Source organism: Uranotaenia lowii, chromosome 2 (genome assembly GCF_029784155.1).
Source record: "Uranotaenia lowii strain MFRU-FL chromosome 2, ASM2978415v1, whole genome shotgun sequence".
In the NCBI taxonomy this organism is placed as follows: Eukaryota; Metazoa; Arthropoda; class Insecta; order Diptera; family Culicidae; genus Uranotaenia; species Uranotaenia lowii.
Window position 1 is genome coordinate 188,371,867 of NC_073692.1, and position 26,291 is coordinate 188,398,157.

Consider the following 26,291-nt stretch of genomic DNA (forward strand, 5'->3'; position numbering starts at 1 on the left):
ATGTAGAAAAAAGAAGTGCTCATTATGCCCTTACCTCCCCTAAATTTACGATTTTGTCTGAAATCGTCCCCACTTACAGCCTTATGATCCAAGCAAATAGGATTTTCATTTAGTGATTATTTTAAAATGAGCTTATAAGTATTGGAATAATTTTAATTTTGAGTTTTTAAAAATCTGTTTATTTCAGTTTTGATGAAAAGAACCACTTAAATTCCTCTGATTCTAAGCTCCTCACTTCTTGAAAATCAGAATCAATTTAAATTTTTAAATAAATTAGATGTTAGTGAAATAACTGTGAAGGATTTGGTTATTATGGGTTTTAGGTAAACTTACATGAAAATTGAAAATCGATATCAAAATTTGTTTCATTGTACTTTAATCAAGGTGCAACCTATTTCTATACATCGAATCATTCGATATTTATTTCACTTTAAAAAGCTCTAAAATTTCTCGGCACCAGTGAATAAGCAACACTTTTAATAGAATTTTCACGAATTTAACCCGAAATATTCTGGTTTCAGTACAGCACATCACCATCGCTTGGGTCGATCAAAATAAACACACGCTGCTGTCCATTCGGAAAATTCTCGCCCAAAATCTCGGTAACAAAAACAGTGAGGGGCGAAAATGTTCACCCTCACTTTTCGCCGCACTGATTGTTTTCGTGTTTCGTGACGCAACGCACACACATGTCTTTACAGACCCACCAATCACTTCTCCCGAAACCGCTCTCATTTGAGCGAAAATCGAAACTGTGCGTGTATGCGTGCCAGAGCGAATTTCGTCTGCAACCGAGAAACGTCCCACACAAACACATACACCCTATCCTTTTTCTCTTTCTCGTTCGCTTCGCTTGCTCGGGCGAGAAAATCGTGCACGCCACTGTGTTGGTGTGTTGGTTGGTGAGCGGCGAAAATCAGACCAGCGAAAAAAGCACAGCAGCAGCAGAAAAAAAACTCCAAGGCAAATATAGCAGCCATTTTGATTTTGTTTAAAATACGACGATGAACAACCCGATAGGTTTTATTATGATGATTGGATACTATTTTCCAATCAACAGGAATGGTTCGTCCATACGAAAAGGTTACATGGAAACTTTCATCGATGAATTGATTTGATGAAACAGTATTCTGGACAAACGAAAACATTTCAATTACAATAAGTTTCTCCCTAATAAAAATCGATTCGATTCAAATTGAAACTGGCAATTAACGTTTGACCAAACTCCCAGTCCTTAAGCATTTCTAATAACAGGAATCTTCTTTTCCATCGCCATCATACAATCCACACGAACACACTTTCCGTAGTACACGAATTTGAACTTTTCATGGACACTTCAATACTTTTTTCCCAAAATCGAGCACTTGAGCCACTTTTCAAATGAGGGAAAATTGCCTTTCCAGAACCGAAAAACCTAATTAAATCACTGGATTTCATTTCAACAAGCATCTACAACTGCCCAAAACATATTTTTCCCGTTCATCCGCCAACGATGGCCACTTTTTCCCGAGGATCGCGCACCACCAGAAAAAAAAAGCTTACCCATTGGAACCTTTTCGCTCCGAATTCGCGGAGCCGTCGAGGGTGACACACTTTTCCTCAAAGCCGCAAAAATCCACTTCTTAACGCGTTAGTTCAGCGTAACCAATATCACAAATCCGTCCCCGGGACACGCAACTTGCATCGCACGCTAATTAAGAGCCGTTTTCTGCTCCCGGAAGGGCACCATTTACCGAAAATCGTACTCGTTTATTACCAGCGAACAATAACAACGACCGCCATTTGCATTTTTTCCCATTTTCTTTCCATCGTCGTCATCGTCGTTGAAAATCAAGGCAGGCGACTGGCGACGGATGGCCACAGCCGAAAAGAGAAACTTCGCCCCGAAAGAACTGAACCCATTCCGACGGCAGAGCGCGCGCGAGGCAAGAGAGCCAAAGCGGAAAATTTTCTTGCAACCACGCTATGCCAGAACGGGTACGCGCTATTGCCGCTGAAAGCCAGAGGGAGAAAACTAGCAACCAATTCTCAGGGAGGGCGAGAGCATTTTTGGGAAAGAAAGCGCCAACGGGTGTGTGGTTTTTCAATGTGTGTTCAAATTCGCCCGGCAAATTTCGCCAACAGTTTGTCACATATTGATCTAGATCAAATTATGATTTACCAAGGTATTTATATTCAATTTATACCGTATTCGTTTTCGTTCAATTTCCACCGGTGCACTACCGAAATACACTTTTTGCTCTGGGGGAGGAAGACTGAATAAAAAAAGAAAAAAACCTTTCAAACGTCAAATTTCTCTCATCAATCTACCGACCAGTGCGGAGGTTCAAAATTTTACTTTCTTATTTAGTGATTTTTAATAGAACTTGTTTAATGCTGAAAAGCACTTGTTTTGCATAAAACAATGATTTAATTAGGTTTTGTTTTGCTCTGGAAAATTCTTGTATGATATGGCGTATTAAGTCGCTCAAATTTCGTCAAAGTTTTGAAGCTGATAAATAAAAATGGTTTGATTAATTGTTGTTCTAAAAATTTAGCTAAATCTAAATTTAGCACCCAAACAACTGAGTTACATGACTCGCAACACGAAACTGATCATCTTAAGTTAAAATTTGAACGATTACAAATCTTTTCAAAAATTGCTGGCATTTTGCCGAACAGTAAAACAACGATGCAGAAAATTTCAGTCTTCCTCTCCAAGGAATATCTAAATAAGGTAGTGTCGAGAGCCATATTGGATTTTTTTTGTGACGTCACAAAAACGAATGTATCGAAAATTTATATGCGATTGGCAGAAATTTCAAAGAAAAACATGTTTTAGAACGTAAATGAATTCCAATTTCATTTGGATTGTGTTGTAAGACTTCTATTTCACTATGTTATGAAATTTTCTGGTAATTTGAAGATTGCATTATGTTTTTATCTCATTTTAATAATGGACGCAATGTCATCTTGAAACTAGAACGTTAAAAAACGAAGAAAAAAACTTCTTTAAAAAGGTCTAGCTGGTAGTTATTGAGTGTTCAACAGATTGTCATGATTTTTATCCAATCGGTTTTCCATATTCAATTCTTATGTAGAACTTTTAACATCAATTGATTATTGTTAACTCGATTTACTAAAATGCCAATAAATAATTGTGATTTTGTATAAAAGTTTGTTTTTTGATATTTTTTTTGTAATAAGGACCTTAAACTGCACTGACTTGATCATTTTCATGGAAGACTTTGAACTAATTTTAAAGTTTTGCAAATTTGAGTAAGGAAAATCCACCATTTTTTCGAACTTCGATGGTCTATTTCATACGAAAATTACTCGAAAATCCAACTTTTTTCGAACCGATCTTGAAGAGCAAGAATCCTTCTAAAATAACAGGTATTAAAAGTGGAACATTTCCATCAAATTCTTCAAATTATCTACGAAAATGCAAATTTCCTAGTAATTTAACAGATTTTTCGTGATTGTGACGTCGCAGTATGTACTAATACTAAAGCAGGGCTGCCTCGCCACTACCTTCTTTAAATATTCCTTGCTTCCTCTCCCAGTTTTTGCCAAGGTGTGTAAATATTGAGGAGGTGTTACCGAATGTCGAATTCCCGATTCAGCCATTTTGGCTATGTAGGCTATGCAACTATGCGGAACTCATGAAGTTTGTTTACCAACAAACCACCGAAAAGCTGAGCAAAAAATAAACAAACTCATTGAGAGCCCCGCTCACTCCTCGCCTACTTACTGTGAAAGTCGGAGAACCTAGTGTATCAAAAGACCTGGGTTTTTGCTGTTTTGTGTTCGTTTATGCGCTCAGATTTGCACCGGAGTGAACCGTGCGCGGACGGTTGTATGACACTTTAGCACCTGTCAAATCATGAGCTTGTTGGCATTCAAATTTGGCTCATGGCTCGCTTTTTAACACCCAGGAGCAAGATAACACCTGGTTTGAAACCTAGCGGTGCGCCGTCGAAGTGTCAAAATGGAGTGTTATTATAACTTTGACACCTGACCGCTGCTGCCTAGTCCACACCAAGGTTTTTAAAATACTACATACATACATACCCCCCCCCCCTGGTCCACACTAGGCACCTTGGACTGCGATTTCGGTTGCTGAGACTTTGTTTTTGTTTACTTTCGATGATGTCTCGTCTAAAGTATCCCGACAGTCCAAGCAACCAAAAGTCGCTCACTTACTTAAAAATGGAATTTCAAAGTTCAGATTTGCCTGAAAAAAAGATGTTTTGAGACTTTCACGTGCTCATGTCACGTACAAATTCCCTAGAAACTTTTAACGCCTTTTGAAAGGTATAAAAGTCTGAAAAGGAACTTCTAAGCGCTTTTTATGCGACATCATTCAAGAAGGGCGCAAATGTTCGCTAAGCACTTTCTAATGAACCATTTCAGGCCCAACTTGGAAGCGTAAAGAACTTGTTTGGAACTTCTAAGAGACATGTCAAAAAATTGTGTCAGTTGTCTGTCAAAAGTTTATTGTTTGTGTGAGAATTAATCTTAAAACAACAACCAATAACAAAAAAGAAAAATTTATTGTTTGATTCGGTTTTTTGCTCTGACCGCGTAATTTTTTCATCCACGATCTGGGCCACCAGGATTACCTCTAAAAAACAGCAGCAGCAGGAAGGGACCTTTGGAGAACATCTATAACATTCGGTTGGTGCTGGATCCGGCAGGAAGATGGTGCAGATAGAAGCATTGCCTCAAATTTTTACACCGTTCTATCCAAGACCGCGGTGTCCACTTCTTTAGTAAAACATCGAACCAGGAACAAGGGATAGTATTCGATCTGTCGGATCAATACCAGCGATTCGGATCAATGCCAGCGATTCGAATAACACCCACATCCTATTGACTGGCAACACAGCTCAACGGTCTGTTCTGTTTGTGTGTGTATCTTTTCTAATTTTCACTTCAAGTTGAAATCTCGCCACGTGAACTTGTACTTTTTATCGTTCTCTAAATTATACGTTTATACAAGTTCATTACGGTTCTTGAAGTTATTTCTCCGCGGTATCCGAAAGCCCTACTCTGCTAACAGGTTATGGGCCCAGCAGAGTAGACGGATGTGAATCGGAAGACGTTTGAAATTTAGTTGTTTTTTCGTCGGTCGTAGCATCGCGTAAAATTTTTTCGCAATGGCGTCGGGTGATAAGTTGGTTGCGTTCCCCAAACTGAACGGGTCCAATTACGATAATTGGAGCTTTCGGATGAAGCTGCTTTTAATTAAGGAGGGTAATTGGTCTGTGGTTACTGGAACCAAGCCGGAATAAGTGACCCCGGAGTGGATCGTCAGAAATGATCAGGCGATGGCTACGATCGGATTAGCTGTGGATGATGGCCAGCTGGTGCACATCAGGAAAGCTAAAACCGCGGCAGAAGCGTGGGAAAATCTGGAAAAGTTCCATGTCAAACGCACTCTTTCTACTAAAGTGTCGCTTATGCGGAAGATTTGCCGTCTCAGGCTCGAAAAAGGTGGTGATATGGAAGCACATATTGATCGTCTAACGGAGCTGTTTGAAAAGTTGAACGGCCTACAGGAAGACAAAATTCTCGACGATCATTGGCTACCCAGCCAACAATTTGTTGCCCTTTTATTCAGTAGTTTACCTGATGAGTATGAAACTCTGGTTTAGTATCCTGAAATTATATGAAACGATTTATACGAATGTCCGAAGATTGACTCTAACGCATGAGAGAGAGTGTTGATCGCTCTGTTTAAAAATAAAAAGGTTCAGTTGAATCTTAGCCACGGGCAAATGTGGAGTCTACTAAAAGCTGTTTTATTTCAATTTTATCTTGAGTGAATTATATTGTTAAACCCCTTCTACTGTGCACTTGTTGAGCGCTTAGAATATTTATAACCCAGTTCATAGAATATTTCAGTGGCGACGAGGAAAAATTAAGTGCTCAAACGGAAGGTTCGTGGAAATTCCAGAGTGGGCCTGAGTAAGTACTTTGTATGCTTGAGAATAGTGTGATCAACGTACCTAAAGGTGATTAAAAGTTGGTTATTCGAATATTTCCATATGTCTTGCGTTGCGAGAAGTTTTGATGATTACAAATTTTGTTGAATATTGGAACTATTGTGAAAAAGTTGCCTTGTGGCTGTTGGCATAGTTTTAAATCACCATTTTCTATTTATTCCACAGTAAAGCTTTTCTTTCGAAATCTATTTTGTAGAATAATTGAATAAGTTCCTTTCTTCGGCAATTACACACACTAGTCGTGGATCGTAAATCACACTGATCGTTTAGGTGAGCGCTGTGAGACACCTCTGCAACCTGCGGTGAGTTGTGAGCAAAAACATCATTTCTTACGAGTTTCGGTGAAGGCAACATCGGGCAGACTATTTACGTGTGGAACTGTTAGCTGTCGGTTCTTACTCGTAGTATTTTGGAGCAAACCAGGCGGAAACGGGAAGGCTTGAGTTGGACGCTACTTCAATTCGTTGAATTGTATCGAATCTTTTGGAGGTAGGGAGCAGTACTGGACCGTTGGTTGCTGTGGTGCTGAAAAATTATTTTGCGGTTGATTGCTGGTGACTTACTGGTTGTGATTGCTACTGCTGATACCTGCTGCTTGTTGCTAGTCGTTTCTGCTGATTGCTGATTCCTTGCTGGTTGTTGCTGCTAGTTGCTGGTTGTTGCTGCTAGTTGCTGCGTCGAACGGATAGGTTTGTGCTGGTTAACAGTGAGTAAAACCAAACTTTTTTAAATTATTTTTATTGATTTTGTTTCGTAGAAACCGATCAAATAATCATGTCTGTACCTGGTATGATTGGATCACTAGATCATTATCATCCTGGTAGACCGTTTTCGAATTATGTCGAACGGTTTGAAATTTTATGTAAGCTCAACAAGGTTTCAGCTGAAACAAAACAATCATGGTTTATTTCCCTAAGTGGGGATGAAGTATTCGACGAGATTAAATTGCTCTTTCCAAAACAGGAAGTTGAAAATTTATCTTATGATGATATTATCAAAAAATTGAAAGCGCGTTTCGATAAAACAGAGCCTGCACTTATGAACAGATACAAATTCAGCAAACGAGATCAAGGTGTTGATGAAATGGGTGAAAATTTCATTCTAGCAGTAAAGCTCTTAGCTGAAAATTGCAACTTTAAAGAATTTAAAGACGAAGCTATTCGTGACCGGTTAGTTTTCGGGATGAGAGAAAAGGAATTACAATATAAAATTTTGATGGAAGATGATATTAGCTTAGAAACAGTAGAACGAATGATTGTGAACAGCGAACTTGCTGGACAGCGAGCTAAAATCATTAGCGAGAATAGCGGTTTAGCGTCTGCGAATATTCTTTCCATAAGACATCGTTTGGGTCGAAGAGATGGCTATGATCGTAGTCTTGAGGGTCGTGGTCGTGATTCTAATTCCGGATATCGGGTTCGAAGCAGGAGTCGAGAACGTGATAACAGTAGGGAGCGAAACAGCTATGAATTTAATCGCAACAAACAGGAGTGGAATAATCATGATAACGCTAGATGTAACTACTGCAAACGTAGAGGGCACATCAGGAAAAACTGCTTCTTATTAAATAAGACTAAATCGGTGAAATTCGTTGAAGAGGAAACATCAAAGGATCCTGTGCCATTCGACAAGTTCAACAGAATGAGGTTGGATCATTCTGAAGATGAATCAGATATCGGTTGTATGATGATTTCCAGGAAGATTAGCAGTAACGCGCCTTGTATGGTTGAGGTGATAGTTGAAGGGAAAAAGTTACTTATGGAGGTGGATACAGGATCGGCAGCTTCGGTTATTAGTATGGCGATTTATCTGAAACAACTTAGCTACATTACGGTTACCAAATCATCAAAAAAACTAGTAGTAGTTAATGGCGCAAAGCTTTCGATATTTGGTGAGATTTCAGTAGAAGCTAGATTGAACAGTTTAGTTTACAAGCTAAAACTTATCATCTTACAAAGTGATATCAATTTCACTCCCTTACTTGGGCGCGACTGGCTTGAGCTGTTTTATCCTGAATGGAGAACTAACTTTGTACCCTGTAAAAATATCATGGCCTTGAAAACGGATCTCAGTTTGGAGCAAACAATAAGTAATATAAAATCTAAATTTGATAAAGTTTTTACACAGAATTTTTCTGAACCAATTACAGGATACAAAGCAGATCTAACATTCAAAAGTTATCAGCCAATTTTTAAGCGAGCGTATGAGGTTCCTTTCAAAATAAGAGACCAGTTTGTTAAACATTTGGACATGTTGGAAAGCCAGGGCGTGATTTCACCAGTAAAGGCTAGCGAGTGGGCATCTCCTGTAATAGCGGTTTTGAAGAAGGACAACGACATCCGAATGGTTATAGACTGCAAGGTATCCTTGAACAAAATTCTCATACCTAATACCTATCCTCTTCCACTCGCTCAAGACATTTTCGCGTCCTTAGCTGGTTGTAAAGTTTTTTACTGTTTGGATTTGGCGGGAGCTTATACGCAACTCGAATTAACTAATCGGTCAAAACATTTTGTTGTTATTAATACGATAAAAGGACTTTACACATACAATCGGTTGCCACAAGGAGCTTCGTGTTCTGCTGCATTATTCCAACAGACAATGGACCAAATCTTGAAAGGTCTAGATCATGTATGTTGTTATTTAGACGACCTGCTTATAGCTGGTAAAAATTTTGACGAATGCCGTGATAAACTTATTCAAGTTTTAGAAAGGCTCGACAAGGTGAACGTTCGTGTTAATTTTAAGAAGTGTAAATTTTTTGTCTCCTCTCTACAATATCTTGGTCATTTGATCACAAGTGAGGGACTTCTGCCATCCCCAGAGAAACTTTCAACTATAGCGGAAGCAAAAGTTCCTGATAATGTAACTGAATTGAAGGCTTTTCTCGGGCTTATCAATTACTACAATAAGTTTGTCCCCAAAATGTCAGTTAATCTCAGACCTTTGTATGAATTATTAAAAAAAAATGTGCGTTTCGAATGGTCCACAGAATGTGATTCAGCTTTCCAACAAAGTAAAACCAATTTATTAAAAGCAAATATATTAACGTACTATGATCCAAAAAAACCTCTAGTAGTAGTTACAGACGCTTCATCCTATGGTCTAGGCGGTGTTCTAGCACAAATTGAGCAAGGTATCGAAAAACCAGTTTGTTTCACATCCTTCTCCCTCAATTCAGCACAAAAGAAATATCCTATTCTGCATTTAGAAGCCTTGGCGCTTGTGTGTACAATAAAAAAATTTCACAAATTCCTGTTCGGACAAACTTTTAAAGTATTTACAGACCATAAGCCACTCCTAGGCATATTTGGGAAAGAAGGTAAAAATACTATTTGTGTAACAAGGCTCCAAAGATACGTAATGGAACTCGCTATTTATAATTTCGTCATTGAATACAGACCAGCCTCTAGGATGGCTAATGCTGATTTCTGCAGCCGTTTCCCTTTGCAACAAACTGTTCCAAACAATTTGGATGGTGAAAAAATTAACAGTTTAAATTTTTCTAATGAATTCCCTCTTGATTTTACCATGATTTCAAAAGAAACAAGATTGGATACATATTTGGGAGTAGTTTGTCATTATGTTGTTCACGGATGGCCGAAAAGAGTTGATATAAGATTCAAAGATTTGTATTCACAAAAAGATAAACTGGAAATCATGGACGGTGTGCTATTGCTGAACGAAAGAGTAGTAATTCCAAATTCTTATAAAAGGCAAGTTATTAAATTACTGCACATAAATCATTGCGGAATAGTTAGAATGAAGCAGTTAGCGAGGAAAACTGTTTACTGGTATAGGATGAACGCTGAAATTGAAGACTATGTAAAGAGTTGCGAGACTTGTGCCAAAATGCAAATTGTGCCCAAGTCTAAAGAGAAAAATGGATGGATACCAACTACGCGTCCTTTTAGCAGAGTGCACGCAGATTTCTTCTACTTTAATAGTAGAGTATTTCTTCTAATGGTTGATAGCCATACTAAATGGCTTGAGGTGGAGCTCATGCGTACTAGTACAACTGCTAAAAATGTCATTAAAAAATTTAATAGTATGTTTGCTCGTTTTGGTTTGCCGGATGTAGTTGTTACGGATGGTGGTCCACCGTTTAACTCTCGAGAGTTTATACAATTTTTAGAAAGGCAAGGAATAAAGGTCCTCAAAAGTCCTCCTTATAATCCGAGTAGTAACGGGCAGGCAGAACGTTTAGTACGAGTTATCAAAGATGTTATGAAAAAATATCTTCTTGACAATGAGACTAAAATTTTGGATATTGATGATCGATTAAATTTGTTTTTGATAAACTACAGAAATAGTTGTACGGGAACTGAGGGATGTTTTCCTTCAGATAAGGTTCTATCTTTCAAACCCAAAATGCTGTTGGATTTGATTAATCCAACTAAGACATACAAAAAGTATTTAATAACTGATTTTGAAAGTACAAATAGCAACACTTACGACAGCGTGAATTCCCCAGATAAATTTGATAAGCTAGTGGTTGGGGATAGAGTTTTTTATAAAAATAACAACCCGCATGATATTCCTAAATGGTTGGATGCAAAATTTCTAAAAAGATTCTCTAAAAATGTTTTCCAGATAGCCATTGGTAATCACGTTCTGACGGCGCACAAGCATCAACTCAAGATGGCTCATGTGCCTTTGGGTCGTTCCAGGGTGTTCGTCTCTCGGAATAACAATTGCAAACGTCGGAGAGATTCCTTAGACAGTGAAGCGGAGTTCCAAGGATTTCCAGACGAACCGCTGAGCCTAGATGTGGCAGCGTCAGCGATGGATAAACGAATTACAAACGGAAGAAGTCCCATTATCACCCGTTCTCGAAAACGTAGACTAATGGAATAATATGTTGTAGCGCGTTGTGCTTGCAAAATGCATTTGAAACCATTGAATGGAGTTTATATTACAAGCATGTTTTGCATCTAGAATCATTAATATGAATCATCAATTCATGTATGAATTTTCTTAAAAAAGCGAAGAACTTTAGTATCCTGAAATTATATGAAACGATTTATACGAATGTCCGAAGATTGACTCTAACGCATGAGAGAGAGTGTTGATCGCTCTGTTTAAAAATAAAAAGGTTCAGTTGAATCTTAGCCACGGGCAAATGTGGAGTCTACTAAAAGCTGTTTTATTTCAATTTTATCTTGAGTGAATTATATTGTTAAACCCCTTCTACTGTGCACTTGTTGAGTGCTTAGAATATTTATAACCCAGTTCATAGAATATTTCATCTGGTAACTGCACTGGAAGCTCGGCCTGATGAGGATTTGACCCTCAATCTGGCTAAAGGGAAGTTGATTGATGAGTGGCTAAAGCGAAAAAATCGTGCTGAAGAAGAAGAAGAGTCGGAAACGGCCTTGTTCAGTGGATCCAGCGAATATGCTGAAAAGTGTTTTTGGTGCAAAAAACAAGGGCACAAAAAGGCAGAATGTGAGGATTTTAAGCTGTGGAAGAAGAAGAAAAAGTGGCCTAAGAGGGAAGAAGAAAAGGCTCACAGTGTAGTGAATACAAAGTGTGATGATGATAATTGGGCTTTTCTTTGTGCGACCGGTAAAAAATCAAAAGAGCTATGGCTGTTGGACTCCGGAGCTACTTGTCATATTGTGAACAATCGAGAATTTTTCGACAAAATTGACGATAGTGTGAGTGAAGTCGTACATGTTGCTAACGGTGCAAAAGTAAAAGCCCAAGGTAGAGGTAGTGGTACCTTGCGACTGTTTGATGAGAGAAACAGACTTCGGGAAATAAGAGTGGAAGGTGCTTTGTTTGTGCCGGATATGAATTCGAATCTTATCTCGGTAAAAGGTGGTAAAAGTGCTTGTGCGAAAAGGTTATGTAGTGACATTTGACAAAAGAGGTGCAAAAATTGCTCTGAACGGGATCGTGGGAGCATATGCAGATCTGCAGCATAATTTGTTCGTGATGCGTGTGTGTGCGGAGTTTGTGTCTCTAGTAACTGACGATAGTGAGTGTATACATGGTTGGCATCGTCGATTGGGCCATAGAAGCTGTGAGGCGCTGATGAAAATGTGTGACTACGGTCACGAATTTAAGGTAGCAGAGTGCAGTTGCAGTGATGTTTGTGAGGTGTGTGTCAAAGGAAAAATGCATAGAATTCCTTTTCCAAAGGAGTCGGAGAAGAAAACGTCAGCTGTTATGGATTTGGTGCACACGGATATCTGTGGCCCGATGAAAACGTCAACATTGAGCGGTCGCAGATATTTTCTTACCTTCATCGATGACCACAGCAGGTATACTGTGGTGAACATTATCAAACGGAAATCCGAGGTGCTGCAGAAGTTGAAGGAATTTGTTGAGTTGGCAAAAACACAGTTCGGCCGTAAACCCAAAACCATCCGATCGGACCGAGGCGGAGAGTATACGGGAAAACAGGTGAGTGATTATCTCAAATCTAACGGCATTCTGAATCAATTTACTGCACCTTATTCGCCTCAGCAGAATGGGGTGGCGGAACGAAAAAATCGTTACCTTGTTGAGATGGCAAGATGCATGCTTATTGAAGCGGGACTAGATGATCGTTATTGGGGTGAAGCTGTGGTCACTGCAAATTATCTGCAAAATCGTTTGCCAACTCGCTCTATTGAAGGCACTCCTTTCGAGCTGTGGTTTGGTTATAAACCATGTTTGAAGGAAATAAACCCATTTGGATGTGATGTTTATTGCCATGTACCTAAGGAAAAGCGTGGTAAATTGGATGTTAAGGCAGTAAAGCTGAAGTTCATGGGTTACAGCGAAACCACAAAAGGTTATCGTCTGTTAGATGTTCGTACCCGAAAAGTTACCATTAGCAGAGACGTTAAATTTCTTAGCACTTTCAATCCTATCGTTGCTGCTGAAGTTGAACCCCATGATATTCCGATATTCACCCCTGAGATTAATGTAGATCATACTCCCCCCGCCACCCCAGAGGTATGCCATGAACACCTCCCTGTTGTAGATTCCCCGATTGATTGCTCTCAAAATATTGATGATGATTCGAATGATGTATGGGTTGATACTGAGAGCTCTTTTCCTAATCAGGATGACGATTCTGACGACCAGCTCGAAGATCCACTGGCCTTGAATTTGCGACGCTCGGAAAGATCGACCAAGGGCATACTTCCCCAAAGGTATGTGTGTGCTGCTGAGGAGCAGGAGAAAGAACCGCGTACGTATTCCGAGGCCCAAGCCAGTCGCCATAGAAATGAATGGCAACAGGCTATGTTGGAAGAATTGGAGGCGATAAGAGCGAATAACACCTGGAATATAGTTGATCTACCAGTCGGGGCAAGGGCTCTCGGCAGTAAATGGGTTTATAAAATGAAACTTGGTGCAGATGGAACTGTCAAGCGTTTCAAAGCTCGCCTCGTTGCCCAGGGCTTTAATCAGCGTTATGGTACAGAATATGACGAAGTATTCGCCCCCGTTGTACGTTTGATTACTTTCCGAGCCCTTCTCTCGATTGCAGCCCGAAGAGATATGGTTGTCCAGCAATATGATGTAAAGTCAGCCTTCCTATACGGCAACCTTGAGGAGGAGATCTTCATCCGACAGCCACCAGGGTTTGCTGTGAAAGGGTCAGAAAGCAAGGTGTGCCGATTGAATAAAAGTCTGTACGGCTTAAAACAAGCTGCGCGATCCTGGAACATCCGTCTTCACGAAGTTCTGGTCGAAGAAAAGTTCCAACGATGTGAGTCCGACCCGTGTCTTTACCGTAAGAAGATTGGCGAACAATTGTGTTTTGTGCTTGTGTATGTGGATGACCTTATTGTTTCGAGCGATGATAGGTTTATCGCTGAATCTTTGGAGAAGGCTTTGAAGAGGAATTTCGACATAAGCTGTTTAGGAGAAGTAAGACAGTATCTAGGAGTGGAGGTGGAACGCAACGCAGGAGGAGATTACTTTGTAAGTCAGCAACGCTATATTGCTGATGTTGTTAGTGCTGCTGGACTAGAAGATGCCAAAGACTCGTCGATCCCACTGGATGTAGGCTACTATAAGCAAGAAAATGATTCAAGCCTGCTGCCAAATAATCACGAATATCAGCGATTGATTGGAAAACTGTTGTTTATAGCTGTGAATACTCGCCCAGATGTAGCGGCATCGGTATCAATACTTAGTCGTCAAACCAGTAAGCCTACTCAGCGAGATTGGAATGAACTCAAGCGAGTAATACGATATCTCAAAGGTTCTGCCAACCTCAAGCTCCGTCTAAGTGATAGAATGGATAATTCTGGATTGGTCGGATTCGCAGATGCTGATTGGGCCGAATGTCGTGATGGTCGTAAGTCAAACAGTGGATATATATTCCAATACAGCGGCGGCACAATATCATGGGCATGCAGAAAACAATCTTGCGTTTCGGTATCTACTGCTGAGGCCGAGTTTGTCGCTCTCTCGGAGGCCTCCCAAGAAGGACTTTGGTTAAAACGTCTCATGTTGGACCTGGGTGAAAAGATAGACGTTTTTAATATGAACGACGACAACCAAAGTTGTTTGCGAATGCTGGATTGCGAGAAGTTTAGTAACCGCACTAAACACATCGATACCAAATACTACTTCACAAAGGATTTGAAACAGTCTGGCCAGGTGGAGTATCGTTATTGTCCTGGTGAAGTAATGAAAGCGGATTTGCTGACCAAACCACTTCCGAGAGTTCGGTTACAAACTTTGCGAAAACTGTGCGGAATCATAACTACTACGGAACAGCAGTGACCTGAGTTGAGGAGGAGTATTGACTGGCAACACAGCTCAACGGTCTGTTCTGTTTGTGTGTGTATCTTTTCTAATTTTCACTTCAAGTTGAAATCTCGCCACGTGAACTTGTACTTTTTATCGTTCTCTAAATTATACGTTTATACAAGTTCATTACGGTTCTTGAAGTTATTTCTCCGCGGTATCCGAAAGCCCTACTCTGCTAACACATCCAGCCGGAAGCCCATAATATTCTGCTGTTTTCGGTAAGAAAGTGAATCTCGCGTATAATTATACTTAAGTGTTGAAAAGTTTTAATGAATAAAAGTTTTAAAAATTACTTGTGCATTGTTTTTCTTTTCAATTCATGTCCAAATTCTAATGATTATGTGAAATTTTTCGTTTCATGTCAGAGAGCAGTATGGTTCAATTCTATAGTCGAATAGTAGTTTTCTTTGTAATAGAATAAACAAACAGTTTGACAGCACCTATACCACTATAGTGGTGCACCAGTGCAACCAAGGTCATTCAATTACTATGTACCCCCCTTGAGTGCAACACTCGGCATAACTGACTGGACACTCGATTTCGTTTTCTGGATAATTTTTCCAGAAAAAAAAAACAAAAAAAAATCATTTTTCCAACAGTACGCAATGTCGATTCCAGAGTGCGCATCGATCGATTTGAAGAAATGCTATCCCAGTTAGGAAATGCCACCCAACTTTAAAAATAAAACACGCAATTTCTACGATAAAATCGGGCTAAACAGGACTATTTTTCATACAGGGCATTTTTTGTCAAATTTTTCAGGTTCGCCACCTGCCGTCGGTATTACGAACCTGCAAAAGCTGACAACAAAAACAGAAAATGGTTGAATTTTTGTTCTAACACGCAGAAAAATTTATTTTAGAAACAATAAGATTTCGAACGAAAATAATAAAATTTTTGGTTGGGAAAAAGCACAAATATATTTTTGGCCACATTGAATAAAAGTGTCGATTTGATTTGAACTTATCGTTTGATTGGAAACGAAATACCCCCTTTTTGAAAATGATCCACCATACTTGTCAAAATAATAATAATTTTGGGTAAAACACACAAAATTTTTTTAGCTTAAAATTAAAAAATAGGAGGGGTTAAAAATTAACAATATTTTATGATTTGAATTAATTTTTGTTGCAATTCAAAGGAAAGCTAAATTGTTATTGATTTTCGGATTTATTGAATTTACGCTTCATTTTTGGTTTTATACTTCATTTATTCACATTTTAATGCCTTTAGTCTTTGGGAATTGTCTTCGTGTTCCCCCTTAGCACATTTTGAAAAACTCATCACCACTAATCGCTGGCTTCGGGAATAATTAACCCACTGCTGGACGAAAGTAGGGAGCATCGCACGTTAGTCCGACTTCGATCTGTTCCTTAAAAATTAAAAAAATCAAAATTAGTACCTCACCCAAACTTTAGTTTATTATACAAACCTTTTTGCTGCATGTTGGGACAAATCCGATGAAGAGGTCCGGCCGCACCGACGAATGAGAATTGTTGCTCGGCAGCTGCTCAAAATGTTTCGGCTGCTGCTGCTCGCTGCTCAGAATAGAAATTTGTTTTTTTTTCCGCAAATTTTTCTTTTTTTTTCTTTTGTTTTTTTATTTACAGACCTACTACACGTTTATTTAAATTAGTCGATTTTCAGTTTCAAATTAAACCAAATTTCATTTGTAAGTAATAAAAAAGGAGTGTGTAAAAATTACAAAATTTTATTATTATTTCCGATCGATTTTTTTGTGAAAGCTATCAAAAAATCTGCATTGAAAATGTAAAATAAAATAACAAAACGTTTTGTTGAAACCAACCCCCTTTCTTTTTCTGCGTGAAGAGTCAAGTCAGTGTGGGTCAGTGCTAATACCATAGTTTAGATCAAGGTTTTTAGAAACACACCTTGGTTTCCTCACTTCCTCACATGATGGCGTGCTTGATGTGTCGCCTTGTTTTTTGAAGAGTGAATTATATTGGTTTTATTATTTTATTAATCTAGTGTAACATTTCAAAAAGGCGAAACCAGTAGCTAGCTCGAAACGAGAAAATCGTGTGCATTATATTCACTAATACTGTTCGTTGCAAGAACTTTAACCACTTTAACCTTTTTACGATAAATTTCGGATATTTTCGAGTATCGCCCTGTTTTGTTTTTGTTATAGTTGGGAGTGGAAACGAAATATGCGCAAATTTGAAAATAAATAAAAAAAAATGGATACTATAGAAAAGCAAAATACTTATCTTGAAAGTTTGCTAGACTATTTAGAAGGAACCAAGCTTCCCTGTGCCGATCCGTTCCAGAAAGTTTCTGATCTTCGAAACGTGACTTCTTTGCTTTATGCCGAAGCACTGAAAACGTGGGTATCTATACTTAAGAAAAACTTGTTAGCAATTTTTAACAGTTTATGTTTTTTTAGTAAGGATGAACGATTCGCATGTTCCTTGTTGCGGGAACATTTGGACGCTTACCAGGATGCAGTTATTGATCCTGATTCGGTGAACAATTACTGTGATGAAATTATGAATCTGCTGGCTACAGGTCCAGAAGAATTGGACGAGGAAGATGAAACTGACATAAAAGAAAGCTTTCTAGGTGATCCTGCGGAATACATCTCAAGCCGATCATGTCAAGGTCAGTTCGAAGGTTGCCGTAGTTGGGAACCGTCAGAGAGCCCTCTGAAAATACCTTTTCTTGATAAATCGAAACCGATGACTGAAATGATGATTTCAAAAATCGTGAAACCTAGTAACAGTTTGTTCCAGCCTAAATCGAATTCGGTACCTGGTATAACGCAACTTGAAAGCGCGTCGAATTCGATCGAGGAGATATCTAAACGAGTGTTTTCCCCAACACCGTCTACGTTTGCGTCCAAATTACCTCCGATCAGTAAAGCGTTGCGACCTCAGCAAGAAACTTACAGCGAACCGCAATCTACCTCAAAGCCGACGAACCAAACCCCGAATGATCCACAGGAATCTTCAAACAGCAGCTTTCGAACCGCTAAGGACGAGCTTCAAATACAGAACATCAAGGTAAGTGTTTCAATCCGGTTATTTCATAGTAGCGAAATCGTTTGTTTTATAAAAATGATGATTTTCGCCTATGTTTTAAATGTCTAGAAATACGGCACGATCAATCCACCGGGAAAGGCACCGCTTTTTGCATACGGCAAGAAATCACTAGGAGGACGACGTACTCTCGGAAGCAAATTTGTATGCCCGGTGAGAAACGATGGATCCGACACGGTCAAACAAGGCGGTAGCTCTCCGGCTTCTTCTCAGGACAGCCAAGAGGAGGAGGTGGACGAAAGGTTGCGACATATCGACCCGAAGATGGTGGAACTGATACGGAGTGAAATAATGGATCGTTTTACACCACTCAGTTGGGACGATATTGCTGGACTGGAATATGCTAAAACAATAATCCAGGAGGCCGTAGTTTGGCCGATACTTCGGCCAGATATCTTTACTGGATTGAGAAGACCACCACGAGGTATTTTGCTATTTGGTCCACCGGGGACAGGCAAAACACTCATTGGAAAATGTATAGCTTCTCAATCAAAATCAACGTTTTTCAGTATAAGTGCTTCATCGCTTACCTCAAAATGGATCGGAGATGGTGAAAAAATGGTACGAGCTCTATTTGCGGTGGCATCCGTCCACCAACCGGCCGTTGTATTCATTGATGAAATCGATTCGCTACTTTGCCAACGTTCCGAAACTGAACATGAAAGTTCACGCCGATTGAAGACAGAGTTTCTTGTACAACTTGATGGAGCTGCTACAGCAGAAGACGAACGAATCTTGATCGTTGGAGCCACAAACCGTCCTCAGGAATTAGATGAAGCCGCACGCCGCCGATTGGTGAAGCGATTATACATTCCATTGCCAGAATTATCCGCAAGGATTCAAATACTGACGAGACTTTTGCTCAGCGAGAAAAACTCACTAACCGCTGATGAAATCAACCAAATTGGACAGCAAACCGATGGATTTTCTGGTGCGGATATGAAGGTTCTCTGCCACGAGGCTTCCATGGGACCCATCCGATCGATTCCCTTCAATCAGTTGGGTGAAATTGGCAAGGACGATGTGCGACCGGTTAGCTACGATGATTTTCGTACAGCTCTTGGGCGTGTTCGTGCTAGCGTTTCACCAGGAGATCTGACCCAGTACGTCAAGTGGGATCAGCTGTACGGATCTGGAACCACGTGTTAATAAAAAAAAAACGATAAACAGCAACGAATTGAGTTTTATAGAATTACAAGGCAAATGAGCATTGCTGTGGAAGAAACTTTTGTTTGTTTTAATGTAGCATGAAGCAATGGAAATTTCATTAATCAGAACTTGAAGGTTTTGGAAAGCCAAGAAAAATATATAATTTCATGTCGTTATTATGCAGCATGATATATGATATTAATAATCGGGCTTATTCTGCGACTCGAGTGACGTGACTCACGAAATTTCACTTCTTCGTCATGACTCCAGAAATGCTTCAGGACAGAAATTTGTATATTGATGAGCTCTGAAGACCAATAAAAGCTCATCCGAACGAAAATTTCGAGACTAGAGAGGCTATCTTAGCGAGCAAAACGATATGAAATTTCGTAAGTCACGTCACTCGCGTCGCAGAATAGCCCGATTATTAATATCATATATCATGCTGCATGATAACGACATGAAATTATAGTAACATGTTTCTATTCTGATGCGCCCACTGTAATCGAGCGTTGAACCGTTTTAACTGAGCGAAACTCAAGAAGGTAGGTAATTTTATTAAAAATGAAATGAAGACATTTCTATGATAGCTAATTATTTATAACTTTTCCAAGACCAGATTTTCACATTACGGCAAATCTTCCAAAAATGCCGTGAGCACCAATTCCCTATACGCGCAACATATCAATCAATTGACCACGACGATCAGACTGATGTCTGTCGGTCATTATGGCAGATGTTCGATAAATGAGAATTGCTAATTTACTATTCGATTGCTCTTAACTGTTGTTTTTATTTCCAATCAAACTAAACGTACTATAATTTAATCTTTGACTGATTGCAACAAACCGGCATTCTTCATCCGCTCGAAGGATTTGTTGGTGTCTCGGTTCCTGAGAATGGAATAATGAAAAATAAAATTCATCTTCCGGACAAAAGATCACATCATACTCACTTGTAGAAGTCAGCGTACCGCTGCTTCTTGGGAGCGATGTACATGAAGTGGAACGCCAGTCCAGAAATGACAGTCAGGCCCATGGCCACAGCCAGGTTCTGCTTAATGGAAGCGTTGTGCAGACCGCGCAACACCGGTTTCGGGATCCTTGCCGTGACCTCAGACATCTGGAGAAAAGATTATTACGTAATTTTTTCCACTGTTATTTATGAATTGCCCTAGATAAGCAATTGAGAAGTTTGACTTTATAAGGATAGTTTAATTAAGAAACAGAAGAATAGGATAGCTTGGGGTCAAACTATGCTTCAATTCTTACCTTTTTCAATGAGTTTCCTCTACAAAATTAGTCCTGAAAGCACCTGAAATTTGTATCTTCTGAAAACAGAAACCATCCAAACGATGACAGCTGAAACGATAAATTTACATTTCGCCTGAAATTTATCGATGTTAGCAAGAAATTAATTTCGAGCGATATTTTCTCAAGTCAATTTCCGACGCACAGTAGAAAAATATGAACTACACGGAAAAATTGACTTATTCATAAAATGTGTTGCAATTACACCTTCAAAATAACTAATCGGTCGATGCTCAAAATTTGTATTTCTCCAATACAATTTTGGGTAGATTTGGGGCGCAAATATACATAAGCAAACTAAAATGCGATTATTCATGCTCTGTATAAAAAGTTTGCTGTTGTTGGAAAGCTTGGACGGGGATGTCAAGCAAAAAAGTTTTTTCAAATTCATTACGTGCTTCACGAGGATTTTAATTTTTCATCGTTTTAAATACGTTTTCAACATAAATATTTCACAAAAGGTAAGTATTTTGATAATTTAACATCATTATGTGACCTTACTTTGTGATTTCAGGTATATTGTGCACAGAGTTGCTGCATCCTGGTGTTTTTCATAATCCGGCCTTGCATACAGCCGGAAGAAGCCATAATTCATATTTGAAGCTGACTGGAACACCGAAAATTATTTACGACAGCGACTCTGATGGTTTTATGGTTCCGGAAGATTGGAAGAGTGCACCGGATGGTACGAGAGCTGGTAAGTAACTGATTATGTTTTCTATTGGAAATAGCGAAAATTGGGAAGGTTGAATTAAATTTATTTTTTTAAGTACTTTAAACCGAGCGGAATCTTCGAAAAGGAAAAATATCAATCGAGAGGATGCCAGTAAGTAGGACGTAACTGCTGAGGCTAGCAGCCGTTTCGTTGTAAGCAGCTCATCGGAAATATACAAAAGGTAGCTAAAAAAGTTTTAATACATGTTTGAGCCTAATCAATATTGGTTAAACTCTTAATTCCAAACCTCTTTGAATCCGTAAAGTTAAAGGTTTTAGTTACACAAAGATCTCCCTAATGATTTGACTTTTAGTTATGATTTTAAATAGAAAAATTGAAATTCCATTTTGTTATGTAGAGTCGACTAGTAATTTCATATTTTTTATTTGAATTGTACTTTTTCAATCTGATTTGATTATCACATTGCGAGTTCACATTACAGAACTGTTTATTTTGTTATGAATTCAATCTATTTTCCAGGTTTACTACATACTGTGAGTACTGTGACTGAATCGTACGGACGCCAATCCGTACCGGATGCTGGATACTGATGAGCTCCAAAACGGAACCGAACTGGCTCAGAAAAAAGCCCTAAGAATGAGGAACTTCGGAACCAATTAACCACAACTGACGACCAAAAAGAAGGAAGACTTAATATCGCCCGACGCTGGCAGACACGAAATTTATATACCCGATTACATCGTTTCAACTACTGCTTTTAACATAATAAATAAAGAATTAAATTTTGAATAGATTTTTTTTTCGAAGAAATTCCTTTACTTTTTTTTTTGCAGAAAAATTTCCAAAATGCATGGGCATCCCCATGTCAAAATATACAGAATTGAGCAACTGGCCAAAAGCTTTCAAATGTATAAAAGCTCTTAAGACACGCTGTGTATAGAACGCTCAAACATAAAAGTGTGTGGAGACACTTTGCCTGAAACTGTATGGAATTTTATACAGAATAGAGTAACTTCGGTTACCGTGTATAGTCATGATAGTCATAGTTAAAATTAAAAGTTAAAATTTTAGTGCTTTTTCAGATCCTATACACGGGAAATAAAAAAAGGTAAAATTTACCTTTATGTGAAAAGATTTTTTTCCACCTAGCTTTCTCGGTAACTTTTACCTTTTTTTATTCACCTATTAAAAAGGTAAATTTTACCTTTTTTCAATTCACCTAGAAAAAAGGTAAATTTTACCTTTTTTGCATTCACCTAGCAAAATAGTAAATAATACCGTTTTCCCACTCACTGATTTAAAAGGTAAATGCTAGTTGGTTTGGTTGGTTTCAGCTATAAAAATGAAACAAAAACAACATTTATTAAAAATGAAACAAAAACCACATTTATTAAAGACGGTAAAAACGGTGTTTTGTGCCGCGACAATAGTTTCCTGCCAAAGGCTGGTTAATTTGATTGACCCCAGCTCGCAGAAGGGCCGATCGATCGCCACGAGGTCCGCCGCCATTGTTTGGCGAACCAATTGTTCCATAGTCAATAATCATCATCATCCATCATCATCATCGAGGCCGAGTCGAGACGAGGAGGCCATCTTCAACCAACGAGAAAGGGCCAGCGCTCGTTTGGTTAGGTTCTTCGGTTATCGTCATCCTTGAAGACCAACGGAGAACCACGTGGTTGGAGCAGTCTATATACACTAGAAAAAATATAGTTCCAAAAAGTGCTAAAATAATTTGTAAGTTCTTTTTTATTTCTTTTTTCACTTTTTCTTTTTCTATCATATTTCCCTTTATATATATTTCGATAATTTTGTGCTTCGCTTATATTTTCAACACGGAGGGCATTCGTTTTCCCGTTGAAAAATATGAGCGAAGGCGGGGGGTTATACCCTCCAACTGGGGATGATGCGAATATCACCTATGAAGATGAGGAGCATCTGGAGGAATCAGCTGATGCTGGTCCTTCAGATGCAAATCGTTCTCGGATGGATGACAATGTCGGATCATCCCCAGTGGAGAGTAGAGTCACCCGGCTCCGAAAATATGCTGAAGGCTCATCTTCCTCTGGGCCATGGGTGGTTTTCATCCGGCCCAAAAAGAACGGTAAACCTCTTAATGTGGTACAGATCACCAAAGATCTGGCGAGGTGGACCTCTGTAACCAGTGTTACAAAATTACGTGCGAACAAGCTGCGCGTTGTTGTGGCTAACTCGAAAGCTGCAAACGAGATTGTGGCTAGCAATTTTCTAATTCTAGAGTATCACGTTTACATCCCGTCTCGAGACGTAGAGATTGAGGGCGTGATCACAGAAATGAGTCTGGATGCGAAGTACGTTAAATCCAACGGCGTTGGTAAGTTCAAGAGCCTCGATTCGACTTCGGTCGAAATCGTGGATTGCCGTCAACTCAATACTGCCAACGTCGTAAATGGAGTTACAAAGTACTCGCCTTCAGCTTCATTTCGTGTGACCTTCGCGGGTACCGCCCTCCCTCACTACGTCTTGATTGACGGAGTTTTAAGGCTTCCTGTGCGACTCTTCGTGCCTCGACCCATGCATTGTCAAAATTTCATCAAGTTGGGGCATACAGCGTCGCACTGCTGCAATAAGCCACGCTGTCCCCAATGCGGGGAGAATCATGGGGATGGAGCATGCTCAGCAATAGAGCAGAAATGTGTCTATTGCACCCCATGAAATCTCTTCGTGCGAGGCATTCAAGAGTCGCTGGGATAAACAGAAGCGCTCTTTAAAAGAACGATCGAGACGTTCTTATGCCTCTATCTTAAAGAGCGCTTCTCCACTGGCCCAACCTCATTCAAGTAACATCTTTTCTGTGTTGCCAGTTGACAACTAAGAAACAACGGATGAGGAAAACCCTTTTGTTTTCGTTGCGAACTCCCGGAAACGTGCTAAAACAACTCCCAAGACACCCAAAATACCAAAAAAATCCCTACAATGAGCCCTCCAATCAGTGTCCCTAAAAAGCCGAATGCTGCAGAACAACAAAAACAAAATCCTCCTGGATTCCGCACGATTTTTTCACCACAGAATGATTCAACACCAGCAGGAACCTCAAAGGCCCCTATGACGAATGCAGTTTTTCCAGAATCAACTTCCCAGCCAGGATTGTTTAAGTTGACTGACATTCTGAATGGAATTTTTTCGTTTTTCAGCGTTTCTGAATCCATCAAAAGCATTGTAACAACAATGCTTCCTGTATTAAAGACATTTTTGAAGCAATTGATGCAAACTTGGCCCCTCATTTCAATGTTTATCTTTCTCGATGGCTAATTTACGCCGAGAGGTCGGAGATATCACTGTTATACAGTGGAATTGTCGTAGTTTAGTTCCTAAACTGGATCCGTTCAAATTTCTTCTTCATGAAACTAGTTGCGATATTTTTGCCCTTTCAGAAACATGGTTTTCTTCTCAATCAAACATCTCATTCCACGATTTTAACATTATCCGTTTGGATCGCAACGATTCTCATGGAGGGGTGCTTTTAGGGATCAATAAGCGCCACTCCTTTTATAGAATCCACCTCCCTTTATCAGGAGGAATTGAAGCTGTTGCATGTCATACAACTATAAGAGGTAAGGATTTATGTGTTGTCAGTTTGTACTGGCCTCATAGAGTTGCAGTAGATCGAAGTAACCTAGAGGACCTGTGCTCGATGCTCCCTGAGCCAAGGTTGATCCTGGGTGACTTCAATTCACATGGAACTGTCTGGGGAGAACAAATTGACGATAGTCGTTCTACTCTTATCTATGATATTTGTGATAGTTTCAATTTAACAATTTTGAACACGGGTAAAAAAACACGAGTATCTAAACCTCCTGCAAGACAAAGCGCAATTGACCTCTCACTCTGCTCAAATTCACTATCATTGGATTGCCAGTGGAAGGTAATCCCTGATCCCAATGGTAGTGATCATTTGCCTATCAAAATTACAATCACCAATGGGGTCAGCTCTTCGAATTCTACTAATATGACATATGACCTTACAAGACACATCGACTGGAAAAAGTACTCGGACGAAATAACAACAGCCATCGATTCTATGAATGTTTTGCCTCCTTTAGAGGAGTACCACTTTCTTTCACGTTTGATACATGAAAGTGCACTTTGCGCACAAACAAAACCCATCCCAGATTCATCAGTTCCTCGAAGGCCTCCAAACCCATGGTGGGATCAGCAGTGTTCCAAGCTTTATAAGGACAAATCAAAAGCATTCAAAGATTTTCGGAAATATGGAACTCTCGTCCTTTTTGATGCTTATGTTTCCCTTGAAAATCAGTTCAAAAAATTAATCAAAGGGAAAAAGAAGGCGTATTGGCGGAATTTTGTGGGTGGTTTATCACGGGAAACTTCCTTGAGTACCTTATGGAAAGTTGCACGAAGCATGCGTAATCGATCATCTACAAATGAAAGTGAAGAACATTCACATAGATGGATATTCAACTTCGCACGGAAAGTCTGTCCAGATTTTACACCTGTGAAAAAAATTGTCCGGAACGTGCCTCCTGATAGGTGTGGTCTGGATTCCAGCTTCTCGATGGTCGAATTTTCACTTACTCTCCTCTCTTGCAACAATTCAGCTCCGGGAATTGATAAAATCAAATTTAACTTGTTGAAAAACCTTCCGGACGCCGCAAAATTTCGCTTGTTAAATTTATTTAATCAATTCTTGGAGAATAACATTGTTCCCCAAGAGTGGAGACAAGTGAAAGTTATCGCTATCCAAAAGCCCGGAAAACCAGCGTCCGATGCGAATTCGTACCGTCCTATAGCGATGTTGTCTTGTATACGAAAATTGATGGAGAAAATGATTTTGTTTCGTTTGGATAAATGGGTAGAAGCAAATGGCCTCCTTTCAGATACTCAATTTGGGTTTCGAAGAGGCAAAGGGACAAACGATTGTCTTGCTTTGCTGTCTTCAGAGATACAAATGGCGTACGCAAAACGTGAGCAAATGGCTTCAGTGTTTCTAGACATAAAGGGAGCTTTTGATGCAGTTTCAATAGAGGTGTTGTCAGACAAATTGCACTCCCGGGGTCTGCCTCCTCTATTGAACAACATCTTATACAGCTTGCTTTGTGAGAAACATCTGAACTTTGCTCAGGGAGATATTGCAATTAAAAGGACCTCTTACATGGGCCTCCCACAGGGTTCATGTTTGAGTCCACTTTTGTACAACTTTTACGTAAATGACATCGACAGTTGTCTCTCTGAAGGCTGCACTCTAAGACAACTTGCAGATGACGGCGTGGTGTCTGTCACAGGTTCTACTGAGTCTCATCTGCTCAGACCTTTACAAGATACTTTAGACAGATTGTCATCCTGGGCT

General features: G+C 39.5%; 3 protein-coding genes and 1 long non-coding RNA gene across 6 annotated transcripts in view; 2 read left to right on the forward strand and 2 right to left on the reverse strand.

The window, feature by feature from the left end:
* Positions 1–1,834, reverse strand: part of LOC129742595 (serine-rich adhesin for platelets-like) — a 28,168-nt gene extending 26,334 nt beyond the window's left edge. For both annotated transcript variants that reach the window (XM_055734515.1, XM_055734514.1), the window contains exon 1: positions 1,543–1,834. The gene's annotated coding sequence lies outside the window, so the exon portion shown is untranslated. The remainder of the gene's footprint in view (positions 1–1,542) is intronic.
* Positions 1,835–16,538: 14,704 nt separating this feature from the next.
* LOC129745219 (fidgetin-like protein 1) lies at positions 16,539–19,100 on the forward strand. The gene is made up of 3 exons (XM_055738153.1): positions 16,539–17,097; positions 17,158–17,773; positions 17,861–19,100. Exons 1-3 carry the CDS (start codon positions 16,952–16,954, stop codon positions 18,956–18,958), a joined length of 1,860 nt encoding a protein of 619 aa, XP_055594128.1. The 5' UTR covers positions 16,539–16,951; the 3' UTR covers positions 18,959–19,100.
* Positions 19,101–19,719: 619 nt separating this feature from the next.
* On the reverse strand, positions 19,720–20,375 carry LOC129748227 (cytochrome c oxidase subunit 6C-like). The gene is made up of 3 exons (XM_055742751.1): positions 20,230–20,375; positions 19,914–20,080; positions 19,720–19,851 (listed from the first exon to the last, which is right to left on the reverse strand). Exons 2-3 carry the CDS (start codon positions 20,078–20,080, stop codon positions 19,782–19,784), a joined length of 237 nt encoding a protein of 78 aa, XP_055598726.1. The 5' UTR covers positions 20,230–20,375; the 3' UTR covers positions 19,720–19,781.
* A 13-nt stretch (positions 20,376–20,388) lies between these two features.
* On the forward strand, positions 20,389–21,726 carry LOC129748228 (uncharacterized). 2 transcript variants are annotated; one of them, XR_008737689.1, is made up of 4 exons: positions 20,389–20,729; positions 20,783–20,965; positions 21,039–21,164; positions 21,464–21,726. It is a non-coding gene; the product is annotated as an uncharacterized LOC129748228 (long non-coding RNA). The 2 variants fall into 2 exon arrangements; XR_008737688.1 differs by having other exon boundaries at positions 20,783–21,164.
* The last annotated feature ends 4,565 nt before the right edge of the window (positions 21,727–26,291 follow it).